Source organism: Phodopus roborovskii, unplaced genomic scaffold (genome assembly GCF_943737965.1).
Source record: "Phodopus roborovskii unplaced genomic scaffold, PHOROB, whole genome shotgun sequence".
NCBI lineage: Eukaryota > Metazoa > Chordata > Mammalia > Rodentia > Cricetidae > Phodopus > Phodopus roborovskii.
The window spans coordinates 21,384,201-21,401,879 of record NW_026126434.1 but is presented as its reverse complement, the minus strand read 5'-3'; the positions used below and the strand labels follow the sequence as shown (position 1 = coordinate 21,401,879).

At 40.4% G+C, this 17,679-nt stretch overlaps 1 protein-coding gene across 1 annotated transcript in view; it reads right to left on the bottom strand.

The window, feature by feature from the left end:
* The window catches only part of Specc1l (sperm antigen with calponin homology and coiled-coil domains 1 like), a 92,233-nt gene that overhangs the window by 26,798 nt on the left and 47,756 nt on the right, over positions 1-17,679 (bottom strand). Inside the window, exons 8-13 of the mRNA XM_051186896.1 lie at positions 17,259-17,422; positions 15,787-15,878; positions 11,595-11,685; positions 5,405-5,488; positions 2,792-2,948; positions 1,212-1,314 (exon numbers count right to left, since the gene is read on the bottom strand). Coding sequence (XP_051042853.1) covers positions 1,212-1,314; positions 2,792-2,948; positions 5,405-5,488; positions 11,595-11,685; positions 15,787-15,878; positions 17,259-17,422 — 691 coding nt within the window. The remainder of the gene's footprint in view (positions 1-1,211; positions 1,315-2,791; positions 2,949-5,404; positions 5,489-11,594; positions 11,686-15,786; positions 15,879-17,258; positions 17,423-17,679) is intronic.

Sequence of the window (17,679 nt, the reverse complement as noted above, 5' to 3'; positions counted from 1 at the left end):
CTCTTTGGATCCTTATTTTCAATTCTTCTGTTTATATATCCACAGATGTAACTGTCAGGTAATATGGTAATTCTGAATGTTTTTAAGGATTGCTAAATTATTTCCCACAGCAGTTTGTAACACTTTACCTTGTGTCTAACAGTGCATAGCTCCCTATTCACATCCTCCCTCTAATCTCCACTTTAGCTAACAAGAACTAGAAACGGGTAGATGCTCAGTGACTACTGCCTCCTTACATCTCCTGTGTACAATTGGCTTACTAATCCTAGATGAACTGACAGTCACTACTTGAAGTCATGAACCAGTTTGTCCACAGGCGGCTTAACTCGATCTTGTTCACTGATTCCTCTACTACTTTGTTATTACTTTCATAGAAAAATGTTCTGCAAATATAGTTAATTCTTCTTTGGCCATTTTGCTGACATGAACCCAGGAATACAGAACTCCAATGATTTTCTGGCACTCCCCTGCACATTTGTGAGGAAAACCAGTTGCAATCTGGAAAAGGTCTCTGTAACTTAAATCCTATGTGAGGATTTTGGGAATCTAAACTGCATTTTTTAGCAATATAATAAATATTTATTTTGTGTGGTATTGAATCTCTTCTTCACATTTAACAACACATCGAATAAAGCCTGAGTAAAGTGCTGGAAGAAAGAGAGGAAGAAGTGACAGGATACTATTAATAGTCCAGATGGGAAGCAATGAGGCATAAACTACAATGGGAATGGCAAAATGCTGTGAACACAAAAAGACAGAAACCTAGTGCCTAGGCTACTTTAGGTGAAATATGTATCTTTTCAATGCTAATCCAGATGCCATCTCAACAGAGGGACTTCTTAAGTCCCTCTAAGGACTGGACAAAGTCCTCAGTGGGTAAAAGTGCCTACAGCACAAGCCTGACAACCTGACTCAGTGGAAGGAGAAAAGTAATTCCTACAGGCTGGGACCTGCACACCTGATGTACATGCACAAACACAAAACAAGGAAGAGTTTTTAGAGGTGCTCATCAAACATACCAGAAAACTGGTTACTTCTCAAACATAAGGAACTTATTTTGTCCCAGGGGCACTCAACCAAGTTCAGTACGGACTTTGAGAATGTGTCCCTAAAACTCAGCATAAAGAATCATTTTGAATGTAAGATACGAAGCCCCTGATGACAGTTGGCACTTGCTCAGAACTCACTGAGTAAGAGAGCCACATGGTTACCTGATAGCCTTCTGTCTTCTTCTGACACCACTTCAGCAAGGCGTTCCTCTTAGATCCTCCATATTCTCTTGCCAGAGCTGAGAGGGGATCTTTCCGTTCCTCCCTAATTTGTGAAAATAAGGAACCCCAAATTGAAATATTTGAGTACCACAATAAGACCATGACACTAATGGCACTTTTGACTAGATACATGCATGAAACTAAGGCTGTTTTATGGTAAGACATAGAGTTTTATTTAATTTCACAATCAGTTTTTAGTTTGTAGTCCCACAGACCTACATCTGTCAAGACTAAGAGGAGGAACTCCACTCCTCATCCACATGGCAACAAAGGTTCTTTATCAAGTGCACTCACAAGTAAAAGATGCACTATAGGGAGTGCAACGTGACACTGGTGTCATCTAAAACTGTTCCAGGTTCTCCCCCCTCCCCCCGTGTGTCTGGCCTCTAACTCACAAAGGCACCTGCCTGCCTCTGCTTCTGTGTGATATGTGTCACCATCACTGTCTTTGCAAAGCCCCTCCTGGACTAAACCTCTCTTCAGCTCTCCAAAGCCTGCTATGACCCTGATCAGACTTGGTAACTCTGACCCACCCGCAATGCTAGAACAGACATCCTTTCAGCTGCTTTCCTGAAGGAAGAGAACTCCCATCTTCTCAGGTCATCGACTCCACTCACTACCCTGAACCACACCTCAGTGACCCAGTCTGACTTCAAAAGGCTCTATCAGCCAGCTATTCAATCATGTCTTCTCCACCTGAAACAGTACAGACATCATCCTGTGACTTTCTGTATCTGTCCCCCAAATCAGCACAGCATCTCCCTCAGATCACATGCTATCACTACATGCTTATCTCTCCCCTTCCTATACTTGTTCAAGTTCCTTATCCTGCCAATAACATCCCTCCACAGTCCTCAAGGCTTCACCCAGGTTCTATATCTCCCTAGGAAGCCTTTTCTAATACTGTACCAGGATGCCCGCCTGGGCTTGGACTTCATAATACATAATACATTTCAGGGCTTTTCCGGTTTGTTTTTGTTTAAATTTTTTGTAGACAGTCTCGCTATGTAGCTAAGGCTGGCCTTACACTTAGTCCTTTTGGCCCCTATCTTCTGAGTGCTGAGATGTGCCGAGTCTACTCTCATTGTTTCTTTCTTCTCATCCTCCCTGGACCTCATTTATGTACTCATGACGCTAGGAATGGAACCCAAGGCCTTTACACATGCTAAACAAGTATTTGACTACTGAGCTACACCCTCCCCAAAAGCCAGCACCAGGTTTTGGGGGTATTTGCATTGAATTTACCAAGAAAACATCTCTAATTTGAAAATCCAAAAACTGAAACACTCTGGCCTTTGTGTTCTTACTCAAAAAGGCATGCACTTGCGTTTTCACACTAGAACACTAGGGATGCCCCACCTACACTGACTTTACCATTTCTAGTTTAAAACAGAAGCATTTAGTCAGTCAACACTTAATAACACAGAAAGAGAAAGGGGAGTACCCAGATAGCACTGACCTCTATGTAAGTCAATCCTTCTCTCTGAAATGCCAGGTAAGACACATACACGTGTTCCTACCTTATTCGGCTCCGGGTGCTTGGAGTGACAGATGCCGTGGGAGAGGAAGACAGGGACAGCTGTGGTGACGTGGTGCCCATAGCCATGAGAGAGGCTGGCGATGCTCCCTCAGATGCAGAGATGTCCCGTTTCATTTCTTCACTACTTCGTCGAGACACTGTGAGAAAGTCATCACGGATTTAAACTAGTCCAGCCACTGTGGAGTTCACTATGGAGGAGTCATACAAAACTAAAGCTAGAACTACTGGCTGCTCAAATCAACATAATATAGTTACTTGTATGTCAATGTGGACTGCAGCACTACTCACATCAGCTGAACTGTGGAAAGAACCTCCGTGTCTAACAACACAGAGGAAGGGATAAAGCAACTGTAGTGCACATAACAGTGGGTTTCTTTTCCCAGCCAAAAAGAACAAAGTTTCATCATTTGCAGGAAAAGGGATGCAGCTGGGCTCTATAGATAAGAAGATCTTGCAACATTTTATATTATTTACATGAATTAAGTATTAAGTCAGTCTCTCAAAGACAAATATATGATTTTTTTCTTTTGTGGTTTTGAGACCTACTATAGGTCATAAAAGCATATAAGTCCACATGACATCAAACAAAACTGTCTAGGGGAACAACAATAACTAAAGGGAAACAAAGGGAACAGGAGGAAGATAGGGGGGCTATAATCAACTTACAGCTGCCTAAAAATCCTATGTAACATGGTACCATGTGCAATGAATAAACACAATGCATTTTCTAATTTAAGAAAAGGTTTCTGTGGCTGAAAATTTGTGCGTCTTTGCCTCTGTATTTGTTTCTTGTACCTTTTTTTTTGACTCTTTTTTTTTCTGTTTGTTTTGCCCTATTCTGATTTGTTTTTATTATTATTATTATTATTATTATTATTATTATTATCGAATTCCGTTTATGTGCTGCCAATGTCTGGATAAGGTTTGTTTTATTTTTTGACGTCTGGAGATGGCTCTTAGAGAAAAGGACAGAATGCTTTGTCAAATAATGTTTTAACTGTAGTGTATATGCTGAAAATTATAATTACATATCTTTAAGAAGAATAAAGTGAGGCAGGCAGTAGTGGCGAATGCCTTTAATCCCAGAACTTGGGAGGCAGAGACAGGCAGATCTCTGTGAGTTCGAGACCAGCCTGGTCTACAAAAATTAGTTCCAGGACAGCCTCCAAAGCCACAGAGAAATCTTGTCTCAAAAAAACCAAAAAGAATAAAGTGATATAGATGTCTAAAATTTTGTTGGTTCTTGAAATTTTCTTCTGAAAATTCCCAAAGAACAAATGTTACCTTGTGAGAGGAAGAACTAATACTTGATGTTACTGATGACTGGGCAGTATTTATTTATTCACTCAAAACGTATACAGCTGGGAATTTATATCTAGAGAATCCCTGCACTTTCAAAACTGAGGCAGGAGGACTACTACCATGAGCATGAGGTCAGCCTGGGCTATAGAATGAGACATTATCATAAAAAAATTTTTTTAATTAAAATCTGTAAAAAGATTAGCAGTGGAAATACACAATGTATCACATCTTTGTGAACAGTGCCTTGTTACCATGTAGCATTCAGAGGGTCTACTAGGTACACAATGAGTACTATACAAACACAACTAATAACCAGAGTAACATTTACAACTACTTAGCCATTCCCAGCACCCACAATTAAAAATAAACATACCCCTTCTAAATGTAGCAAAACACTGTTAAAGGTGCAGAAGAAAAGATGCTTATTCACAGAGCTAAATACAGTTCTGAGCCAGGCTACAGTTTCAAAAACACACCACAAAGACAGAAAACTAAGTTACCAAGTCAATCATCTTTTACTTTACAAGCCTGACATAGGAAAAACAAAACAGAGAACTATCCAGAACTCTACAGCCTTTCTGCCTCAGCCTCTGCAAGTGAACACAAGGCATGCTGCCACACTCCCTCTGGCTGCCACACCTACTCTGGCTGCCACAAGGTCTGGATGAATTCAGGACAAACACAGGTAACATCAGTAAAGTGTTACTTTAAAGATCAGAAGGGGCAGATAGTTTCTCCTATTAAATGACCTTACAAAAACACACTTATATGTTTTTAAGTATGATTTTATGGATACTCTTTATTTTTCCAAGTATGTTATTATGTCTTAAATCAGTAAGTGTTTAAAGTTATATGCTAAGACTCTGAGACAAGATCAACATTTTATGTAAGTGATGACAAGCCTTCATTACAGTAAGCTGGGAACAAGGGTGAGTGGAAAGGAGGCAGGTGTATGTGCTCACTCCATGTAATGGGGAACACTAACCATGCCATGGTAATCAGCAGTTTTCTTTTCCAGGTGCAATTGAAAAGGCCACAAGGGAAAATAGTATGAATAAGTGAAAAAAGGAAGAGTTAGTCCAGAAGACAAACACAGTAAACCTTCAAAGTCACCGTTATAGAGAGGCTTCATCATACTGACCAACTCAGGTTCCAGAAAATTTTTTGGTGTGCTTTCTTTATCAGTCACTGCATACCTAATTCTCTCAACTTTCACGAATATGTGCCTTCACATATCATCTATTATAATGCAGGCAACTGAAAACTAGGAGTTTTTTCAGACAGTCATTACCTGAAATGGTCTTGGTGCTCTCCATAGCAGGGACTCTTGGGAGAGAAGCAGCTCGGCTGGTTGAAGATGTTCTTAGTAGATGCTCTGCACAGGTAGAAAGTCACAAAGGCCATCATGAATGCTGAGGCAGTCAAAGTACAAGAAAGATGACTTTTGCCTTTCCTAACTTAGCTCATCCCTCATCCTAATCTAAGACCCTGCAACCTCCAGATAGCATGCTTATTTAAAAAATAACCTCCACAGACATGTGAAACACTCCATGTCAATAATGTATTTCTAGAGATGACAATGAGACACACCACACACGTCTGTTTCTAAATCATTCTATGCCACTTAGATTTTAAAAAAACAAAACTGAATCAAAATTACAAGGTCTAAGGAACAAACAAAATAAAATCTTGCCCCTCTGTGCCTAGAGGGGACATCACACATACATGTATCCATAGACAGACCTGGATGGTATAGTTAAAATTCCATAATAACAACAATGCACTATGCAGCCACAGAAGGAGAATAGTTCGTTCTTTATTTCAGGCAGGAGATGGGGACTGAAAAACACAATGGTATTAAGCTGGGCCTTACTAGCAAAAAAAAAAAAAAAAAAAAAAAAAGGGGGGGGGCTGGGAACTCATTTAAGCCACACAATAGAAGACACAAATTAGAAGAAAAAGAGCCTGTTTTGATAAAACATGGGGTATGTGAACAACAGGGCATGAGGGGAGGGTCTCCCCCAGGGAGGATGATGTTGACTGAGAGCCTTTACTACTCCATCTGTGGGCTCTAGTCTGAGGGCTAGTCTAGACTCACTGCTCCTGAGAATCTGGAAAGACACAATCGGATGCTGCCTCTATTGCCACTTCAGTGTGATTGAACACAAGCTTTCTTAGAGGTCTCTTTAGTTCCTGGAACACTGGGACAACTTTTTGTCCCTGCTTTTCTCTCTTCCTGCACACGTCTTATCTAGGAGCACAGACCCAACAGGCTGTTCTCAGGCTAAAAGACATGAATGCATGTGTTCTGTCTAGCCAGGATCTGATATGTTAGGGACACATGACTAATGTAAAACTAAACAATAATGCCTATATTTAATAATGACTATTATTAGCCTTGCTTTCCAAGAATGCCCACCCATTTCTTTTTTAAAAAAAATATTAACTATTTAGTGGTTGGAAAAGCAGGTCAATGATAAAGCATGTTTTAGCATGCATGAGGCCCTGGGTTCAATGATTGGCAGCAACAACCAAAAAATAGAAACTTTTTAAAACAGAGAAAATCAAAGAAATTACCAATTTAATTGATCCCTGTTTTAAAACATCATAATGTGAATAGTAATGACATACAGCATTGTTTCCAAATAATTTTCTTTTAAAAATATTTTGTATTTTTAATTGTTGTGTGCACATACACATATATGCACATGGACACAGGTTCCCTAGAGATGGAATTACAGGAAGTCATGAGCCACCTGACATGGGTGCTGGGGTCCAAACTCCAATCCTCTGAACAAGCAGTACGTACTCCATTTCCCCAGCCCCCAATCAACATTTTCCAAAAGTCTTAGGAGCATCTAGATTGAAATAAAACCTAGGTAGGAGTCCCAGGGAGTAGGAAGGATAGCTTACATTATACATAAGAATAGGACAGATACAGATTGAAATCATTAGTGATTTCATCATAAACACATATCATTTTTATGCAAACAGCTTACAAGTATCAGAGTCCCAAATCCTATCAGCTTTTATAGAAAAAATATTGCATGCATAAATTCTACCAGGACAGAAGTAGAAATCGGTTTTATTTACTTATTTGTGTGTTTATGTGTGTGTATGTGAGTGTGTGTGCACCTGTGTGTTTGTCTATATATACACATGTTCAGGCCAGAGATCAAAATCAGCAGTCTTTCACATTGGTTTTTGAGACAGGATCACTCACTCCCTGGTCCCTGGGTCTTGCCACCGCTTGGCTGGCTTGCCACTGAGCCCTAAGGATCTGACTGTCTCTGCCTCCCAGCTTTAAAGTGTGTACCTCCACGCTCGGTTTTCACATGGATGCTGGGGTGGAGCTGAAGGCCTCAAGGCTGCACAGAGAGCATTTTGTCAAATGGACTCTTCAGTCCCAGAATCAATATTTTAATTTAGCCAGTTATGAACCTGAAGGATCATTTCCTTACAATCTTGTCTCCCAGAGGACAACATAGGAAATTAAGAAAGTAAATAAATTATAAAGAAAAAACAAGTAGTGTCTAGTCAGATGCAGTGGCACATACATTTAATTTCAGGTGAGTCTCTGTGAGTTCAAGGCCAGCCTAGTCTAAAAAGGGTGTTCCAGGCCAGCTATACAATATGATGTCATCTCAAAAAGCAAAACAAGGAGTGTCAATTATGGATGGTAGCTCACAGCTTGCTCAATCCCTGTGTGAAAGTGCCCCTTATTCAATCTTACCCCTACCTATACACAACTGGGAAAATGTTCACTAAATTTAGTCCCAACACTTCATTTCACTTGTCTTCTTCATACTGAATGTCTGAAGGTCCATACCTGTGTCTCATTTTAGCATGTGGTCCTTGCCACTATCCAACGACTCAAAGAACCTAAAAACAAACTCTGGATCCGGTGCTGTGGAGAGCAGACTTAGAAGCCAAAGGAAATTAAGAGGAGCCCAATAGATGAATATTCCTGCGAGCTCACTATAGTATTTTAATGGACTGTGATTTGAATATCTGAAAAGCCTCCTCTGCTCTGGATTCTCCTGGTTTGCTGCTGAACTTATGATGCCACTAACTCTATGGTTGCTTCACCTCACACCTCTTCCAGGCACAGTCAAGGACTTCATTCCTCCCTATACTGGCTGCTATAGAAATAAAACTACTCATGTACTCATAGGGCCTTTTAGGTTGCTCCACTGGAAGGGTAGATCCTGATTGCCACACCCAATTAACCCACCCAGCTAGAAGAAGCCAGATGGGTAGTTAACCCAATTCTATAGCAGCAGTTAGAGTTACCTCTTCAGAAGGGAGGTGGATGATTAAAAACAAATTATGTAAGAAAGGGAGAGAATTGTGAGAAACTTTCTCCATCAAAGGCAATTAGTCCAAGAAGGACCCTCACCCCTCCTGTGCACCCTGATTAACCAACTGCATCAGACTGTGAAGTTGACTTCCCACTAATGGGATGAGATGCCACCTATATCACAGATAAAAGACAAGCTATTCTGGTGGAGGCATTCACTAGAACTGTTTGAGCTCTGCCTGACCCTTTTGGAAAAAAAAAAAAAAGAGAAATTGCCTTGCTAAATTACTTTCATTTTGTTCATGTGTTCCTTTGTAAAACATTGAGCTTATTCATTTCCAATAACAGTGAGGTTGAAATCAGAAAGACAAGTAATAGTTTTTACACAGGAAAAAGGAAATTCAGAAGAGAATACAGTCCTGGCTTAATGCCCAATGGGTGGCACCGATGAGAGTGCGGAGGGAAAACGGAGCAAGATGAAGCCCCACGGGCGAGAAAGGCACACAGTCAAACTCATTTTAAGGTCTGGACTTTCCCATGTCCGTTTCTATCAGCCTGGCATGCTGGCAGATTCCTATAAACCTAGCACCTAGGAAGCAGAGATGATGAAGAATTTCAGTCCTCAGCTCCACAGTGACTTCGAGGCAATCCTGGTCTATGATGAGGCCTTGTCTTAAAAAATAAAACCAGAGGCCGGGTGGTGGTGACACACACCTTTAATCCCAGCACTGGGGGACTTGCGGGGGGGATGGGGATGGGGTGGGAGACAGAGGCAGGCAGATCTCTGTGAGTTCAAGACGAGCCTGATCTACAGAGCAAGCTCTAGGACAGCTTCCAAAGCAATACAGAGAAAACCTTTCTCAAAAAAATCAAAAACAAAAGATGAAATCAGAGAGGGGAATGGATATGCAGGGAGTCAAGTTTTTAAGGGAGTAGCTCTTGGTACATCAACCATGCTTCAGTGGATGGCCACAGACTCAGCAGTACACAGACAGAACAAACTTGAGTCAATAGTAAATTTAAAACAAAGGAGAAGGTGGGAAGAGAGGTGGGGGAAGAGTTGGAGTTAAATATGGTGAAAATAAATTATGACATTTTCCAAGAGTGCATTGAAAAAGTTTGTTTCAAAAGGGATTCTGGAAAACCAGTCCTTGCTTTAAATTCCAAGAATGACAAGAAGAGGTGGAAGCCATTCTACACGGAGACAACCACCACAGCAGTAAGTCTCCAGTACAGTCCCGTTGTAAAAACCCAATGCAAGGAAGGATATGCTCATCTGAATGCATAAAAGAAAAAAGGAATTGGTCTTTTCACAGATGTTCAACTTTCAACAGAGAACTAAAAACATACAATGACAAAAGGCTAGACATGGAGCTTATGCCCTTACTGCTTGCATGACTGTCGAGATGTTTCAGTGGGTAAAGGGCTTGGTTTTACGAGCTTGACTACACTTAAGTTTGATCCCCCAGAAACCACATGGTAGAAGGAAAGAGAACTAACTTCCAAAGAGCTGACTGTCCCTGACCTCTATAAGCAATCTGTGACACACACATATATACACAAGACAGAAAGACAGAACATTTCAATCTATGACACACATACACACAAGACAGAGCATTCGAAAGTTTGAAGCCAGGCTGGGCTATAAAAAGAAACATAATTTTTTTTAAAAAGAAGGGGCAAGGAAAATTACCAATATATCCAGCACTCTACCCCAAGGCAGAAGGCAATTAAAAAAAAAAAAAAAAAAAAAGTAAAAAGAAAGACAATAAATCATCAGTCTCAGATATGGTACTGATTTTTAACTGACAGGGACTTTAAAATGTGATTAATCTATTCCTGATGGGAATGATTAAAAAAGAAAATGCAAAATCAGCTAGGCTCTCCTAGTTTATTTTCTTATACTGTCCATCTATCCTGACAAATCAGAAATATAAGAAAAACTGTGAAAGTCATGCCCGGAGATTCCCTGAAAACAAACAAACAAAATTGCTGCCCTGACGGACCATTTGGGTGCAACTACTGCTCCAGTAGGTGTTTAACCCTTCAGTGTGCAGAGGTCATGGGTACTGGTGAACAACCTACCCTTTACAATCAACCACCTAAAACCAAAATCTGTATAAGCCCCCAATTGTCAATAGAGCCAAGGTTGATGAATCTTGTTAACAACTAACAACTCTTTAAAAGATTTATTTTTAGTCATGAGTATGCAGTTTTTGCCTGCATACATGAATATACAACTGCATATGTGGCCAGAGAGGCCAGAAGAGGGCCCTGGGTCCCCTGGAACTGGTTAGTGCTGCTATGTAGTTGCCAGGACAGATATCACGTCAGAACAGCAAGTGTTGGGAAATCTTTGAAGTCCCAACAAAAAATTTAAAGTTAAAAAAGAGGATGTTAATTGAAGAGCTAAAGTAGAGTAGTAAAACCATGGTCAATGGACTCAAGAAAGTAGGAGGAAAAGAACAGGACAAGGCAAGCAGAAAACAGGTATTCATGTGGCAGGCTTTAGCTTAGGCACATGAACAAACACAGTAACACTGAATGGTCTAAATTTACAGTGATATTGAAATAGGGTCTTACTGTGAAGCTCAGGCTTGCCTAGAAAACAGTCTTCCTGCCTTGCCAGCTTGAGTCCTGGAGTCACAGGCATGTGCTGCTGTATTTGGCTTTGCACAGTAAATCTTTTCCTTTGTTTTACTTCTATCTATCCCTGTGTGGGCTTTTTAAAGCATGTGTCTTAACTTTTTTATGTGTTCTGATGGTCTGTAAAATGGGGATGACAGTAATGCACTTTCCGTGAAGAACTGTGAAACAATATTCCGCAGTGACATGCACTCTGTATTATCTATTATAATTTAAAGGCACCATCCTGGAGGGTGGCATGCACTTTTAACACCACACTCTAGAACATCAGGCAGGAAGACCTAGAACCCAGTTCAAGGCTAGTCTGACTGTATAGCCAGACTTTGTCTCAGAACAAAAGAAAAGAATACATTTATGAATTCTTCATTTACTAATAACTCATTTCCCTATTTGTAGTTAAAACATATTAGTAAAAACTTTGGAAAAAGACATATACCAGGTTGGCAAGCATGTTAGAGCCAAGAAAATAAGCTCATTAGCCAAAGAATCTAAAAGTTAACCAAAGAGTGAAATGTTAAGTACATGTTAGCTATACCTTGTACAGGAATTTCTCCATAGTTTGATCTCTTATCTGACAGGGCTGTCAGAGGCTTGGATGTTGAGATTGGTCCACTTATGGAATGTCTCTGAAATAAAAGCAGTTACATTAAATCTAGTACTGAGACTCAGAGGAAACAAATGCTTCAAAGAGTACTTATCTAGTCACAAACAATGCATAATTCCTTTGTTCTGCTATAGTAAGGATATAAACATGCAATAGACACATACTATATGTGATCAGTACTCTAAAAAAAAAAATAAACTTGGGAGCTGGAGAGACAGCTTAGCAGTTAAGAGCACCGACTGCTCTTGCAGAGGTTCAATTTCCTGCAACCACATGGTAGTTCAAAACTTGGCAACTTCAGTTCCAGGGGAATCTAACACCCTCACACAACTGACAAACATGCAATCAAAAGACAATTGCACATAAAATAAGAATTAAACAAACCGTTTTTCAAAAGTAAATAAACTTATGAGAAAAACATATATTCCTATGCAGTTTTAACAGCCAGCATCCTCTTCACTTGGTTTCCTTACAATTCTGTATTAAAACATCACAACTAGAATACCGACACAGTCAAGACACAGGGCACTTCCTCTCCACAAGGATGCTTCCTTGGGGCCCTTTTATAGTTACACACACCACTGACCCTGACAGCCTCCAGCATTCTGAATACAATTAATTTCTCTGTTTAAAGAGATTCTTGAACTACCATATGCCAATGTGCTAAACACGAAATTAAGTTCCAAATAGAAATGTCCTGGAACTCGCTATGTAGACCAGGCTGCCCTCAAACTCACAGAGATCCACTTGTCTCTGCCTCCACACCCCAACCCTCAGCCATATTTAAAAAAAAAAAAAAATCTAGCAAACTTCTAGCTACATACTTCACTCTCCCCTCTCCTCCTGCCTCCCCAAAAAACAAACAAACAAAAAAACCCTATGCAAAGGCCCAGCTTTTCTACATCTTAACATCATTAAACTTTCATTTTGGCTATGATATGGACTGGTATCTCACTGTAAATTTTACTTCCATGTCCTTGTTGACTAATGATACTAAACACCTTGTTATATGCTGACATATAAATTGCTTGATCTTTATTTACTACATGTTGTTTCCAAGTTATTACATGGATGTCTTAGTCTTCTCTAAGACAAGTAAATATTGTGACTATATTCTCCTATGTATGGTATGTTTTTGCTAATTTGTCTTGTCTTTAGGAACAAATTTCAAAAATTCCTGATGCTGGAGTATTGGTTGCTTTTATGTCTCGTGTATTTTTGTGTCCTAAATAAGAAGCCTTTGCATGCTCAAAGAACACAAAGATTTTCACTAATGTTCCTGTCTAATAAACTTTATATATAGTGTTATAATTTGGGTTTACTGGTCAGCCTCAGTATGTCATACTCAGTATCTATGCCTACCCTTATACTAAATAATCCTGATAGTATGTCATATGTTTATCTAGTTATTTAGAATCTTGTGTGGACTACTTACTCCTACCCTCATACTAAATAATTCTGACATTTGTGCTGAAAATCAGCTCATCTACCCCAGGAGTCTATTCACATTCTGATCTCTCCTCAGCGAAACGTAATGTTAGTGTCATACAATCAATGTTGAAATCAAGCACTCCAAATCTTCAAATGTTCTGCATATTCAAATCCCTTTGCATTTCTATATACTTATATTTTGGTGGATTCTGCTAAAGACTGTTAAGACTGTTCTGGCAGGGAAATAACCTACTATATTACTGATGTATGTTGCACAATAAAGTACCCCCATACTTCACAGTGACTTTAAACAATAAACATTTATGATCTTATGATTCCTATGGGTACAGAAGCTTAGCTGGATAACTCTAACTTCAGGTCTTCAGTGAGATGGCAAACCAAGCTATTGATTATCACAAGACAGACAGGAGCAAAGGCCTTGAAAAAGTTCATTCACAGTGGTTGATGGTGAGCCTCAGAGCTGCTGCCAAGCTTACTCACATGGTTCTCTGCAAGAACAATCAACAACCACACAGCATCTACAGAGTGTTCCCTCAGAATGAGTGAACTTGAGTAGCAAGAAGAGTGAACCTAAGAGGAGCACTCACAACAGAAGCTTTCGCTGGGAAGTGCCATTATATTAATTCTGCTACACTCTATTCATTAGAATTCAGCCAACAGTCAACAAGAGCAAAGTATACAAATAGTAACTACCAGGAGATGAACTCACTGGGAAAGTTTATAGACTATCTACAGTAGTTAACTCCAACTCTCCTAATCCTTTTGGAAGTTACTTTTGAGGTCTTTGGGTCAGACCTAGAGCATCAAGCACCCAAGAGCTATCTGGATGTACTTTATTTCGTATGTGTTCAAGGAGGTTTCTTCATAGTGGCTGATAGGAGCTCACATGATTCCCTATCCTACAAGTGTGTCTGAAAAGTCTGTGCAATTGCCGCTGAAGAATTCTTCCAGCCAGGCAGGCCTTGTAGGGCTTTACTCCATGTACAGTCAGAAGGGGGCCTCAGACAAAGATTCAAAATATACCCATGAAAATGTCTGGACTCTCTCTGAAGTTTCCTCTTCCCAGGGAGTCTGCCCTGAAAATTCCAGTGGTCTTATTTTCCTTGACTGTTGACTTGTGTCCTCAGACCTAACTAATTGGTTTGTCCTTCTCTGTTCTAAATTGGTTCATCCTCCCTAGACCACCACTTAGAAACTGCCTCCAGGAAAACAATGCAAGCCACAGCAGGACTTCCCTTATCTGTTGGTATTTTGTTCAGGGACCACAGTAGTGTGATATCTGAAAACAATGGCTTCCTTCATTTTGTCCTGCTTTCCATTTGTTGTGACAACTCTTGCTATTCCACATGACAAGAATTATCTTCCTGCCCAGAGTTTTTAAAAAACTAACACACTCAATCTTGATGCTGTCTCAAAAGATTCTAGGTCATAAAGAAACTCCTTATATAGTTCTCTGTGCAGATAGGCTTGAGACAGTGGGCAGATTAACCATGTATTAAAAATCATTATGGTGAGTCTTGTTTCTATCTACAGAGACTTTTAATCTTCCTATCTTCAAAAAGATGTTACAAAATGACGTCTTAGACAAGAAATGTAACAGATAAATGCTAGAGAAGCTTTGTCTTACTCATCTTGAAATTTGTTTTACTTGGCATCTTTAGGTTTTCTTTTAAAAGTCTGATTAAGAAAACACCTAAAAAGCATTAATTCTAGAGGCAAAACATGAAGGTTCCTTGCTTTCCTTTTAAAGATGACATCTTGCATAAACATGAAAATGCAAAGCCACTGGCTACGAATCTGCACTTATCTCAGACTTTATAATTGCACTCAAAATTCACAGGGCCAATCATTAACCCAATCCAGAAGTCAAAAAGAAAATGACCCAAGCCCTCATTTTAGGGTGAACGGTAGCCACAGCTACCCTTATCACAGTTTTCCTTTGGCTCCTCTCACCATGTTGAAGTATTTCACTTCAGCCATACACTGAAAGTGGCTGGGGGAATGGCATGACAAGACAGTCTCCTGAGCCCCAGAGAACAGTCTCCTGCCTTGCTCCTGGCTGCATTTCAACAATGGCAAAGAATACCAACTCTGAAAGTCATTTACAATGGATCAGCAATGTCATGTCCTTGAGCTCCACTGTGACAAATGCCCCCCCCCCATGAACAACTCTTTTCTCAATTCATGCCTTGCATAGATGCACATTTAACTCTTGTGCCGTGTGTGTGCACATGTGTAGATTTGTACACTTAAGTTCAGGTGTCCAAAGAGGCCCAGAAAAGGGTGTCAGATCCACCTCCAGAGCTGGAGTTACAGGCCACTGTGAGCTATCACATGAGCGCTGGGCTCTGAACTTAAGTCCTCCACAAGAGCAGTAGGCTCTCTTAAGTGCTCAGTCAGTCATCTCTCCAGCCATTAAGACTGTAAGCTTTGAAGTGATCTGCTAGACAACAGAAGGTAAAATATGCCAGCAGCTACATACTCAGAGAGATAAAGGTTTTCCAGAAGAGCATCACAATTCATAGTTTGCCTGTTAAAGATATTCATGGCATTTTACAAATCTCTCTTCTGAGCAGTCCACTCACCTACCTGAGACACATGCATGATTGAAAAAGAGGATCTAATGTGCAAATTTAACCTTTCTGAGCATTCGATGACCCCGGGCACTCACCTGCATGGGGGAAACGGCAGCTGCAGGAGGGGTTTTCATGGGACTAGGACTGAGAGGCGTTCGAGGAATTGCAGCTGCAGCAGCATTTGGTACTACAAAAACAGCACATAAGAAAGTTAATGACATAACATCATGGTGCAGGGGGAGTTTCTTACTCATCTCCCTGAAAGGATTCACCTATTAGCCAGTGCTCCTAACTTCCTGCAAACTGTATACTGTGGACAATGCCTGGCTGATGAATACTCACAGAGTCTATGACACAGGTATTCTTCTGCTACCAGACGAATGGTATGCTTTCCTGTACTTCATTTTTGCTATTTAATCACATGGCTAAAATTCTTCATAAATCAGTGGTACAGCACTTACAGCATGCATAAGGCCCCAAGTTCCATCCCCAACATCACTATTCATGTATTTTTAAGAAACAGAGTAAGAGGCAGACACCTATAATCTCAGTACTTCAAAGGCCAAGGCAGAAGGATTAACAAGTTGAGACTGGACTGGGTTACTTAGCAAGTATTCTAGGTCAACCTGGGCTGCACAGTAGGACCCTGTCTCGGTAAATAATACAAACACACACACACGCACACACACACACACAAGACAGTCTACAGCTTTTATGAAAGACAGCAGATATGTCCTCAGGGTCAGTGCTGTAAGAGCTACCTTATCAAGAGTTTAGCTTATTTCTGACCCTGAAATGCAGTGTTGTTGGGCTGTTCAAAGCAAAAAAAGTAGTTCAGTGGTTACAGAATTTTGATATAAACTTCATTCCAATCATAACACAATTAAAGCATTTTTAAAAAAGGAGAATAGAAGTTTACTGGTTACTAGTTGAAGGTAGCTTGAACTGAAGTCGACGTCACTAAAAATGAAGAAGAGAACAGAACAAAGGAGCCCACATTGGAAGTCAGACAGTGAGGAAAAGGGTTTAAGACAGAGTCCTAGGTTTCTGGTTCCAGTGACTGAATAGAACCGTGCTGACACTTGTTTTGGGGGACAATGAAGCTGGAGAATGGGGTCTGGTCTGAACACAGGATGCCTAGAGATGCTCAAGTGTCAATGTCAATGAGGCATTTGGGTCTACAGAATTGAGAAACTTGGAGGGAGGCTAAGAGCTAGAGTTATGTCTCCAGAAGTCTGTGCATAAGGAAGATATGAGAAATCCTAGGAATGAGTAGGATCCATCTGGGGAGAAAAGGTACTACTGTGCATGGGTAATAGAGTGTGAGACCAGGACTTCTAAAGCAGAGTACACTCCAAACCCCTGTCAAACCTGCCTTGACTCATGACACCTAATGTGACAACTATGTGATACTACATACCACATGGCACTAGATGATACCATATGCAGGCTGATGAAACTAAGAGTAGAATGGTACAGAACAGCAAACTTGATTGGGGATAGGGGGAAAATAACGCAAATGAACAGAGGCAGAAGCCTTGGGAACCACAGACAAGGAATCCATTACCTTGAGATGCACTGTCAAAAGACTTGATGAGGGTTTTTACTGTGGGAGTTGGCTCTGAGGAAGTTGAGGACCTTCTGCTCAGTCCCATCCCTTGCCGCAAGGCTGCCAAATCTCTTTCAACAGCATTCATGTAGTTGTAGACCCGGCCTCGCTCCTCTTCTTGCCTAACCAAAAAAAACAGTGAAATTCAGGCATTTGCATGTATGAGAAAAATGTGCATTTTAAAATTCCTGACTGAAAAGCATTAAAAGTATTAGGATTTGGTTTTGTAAATTGTACCAGTTGAACATGGCAATTGGCTGACCTAATAGTCTCTGCCTGGTAAACAGGAGGAAATGATATTGAAATGCTCATATCAGGTTATCCTAAGCAAGTTAAATAGCCATCAAGTTCCATTTTCATTAAGTGTCAGGTGAGGACA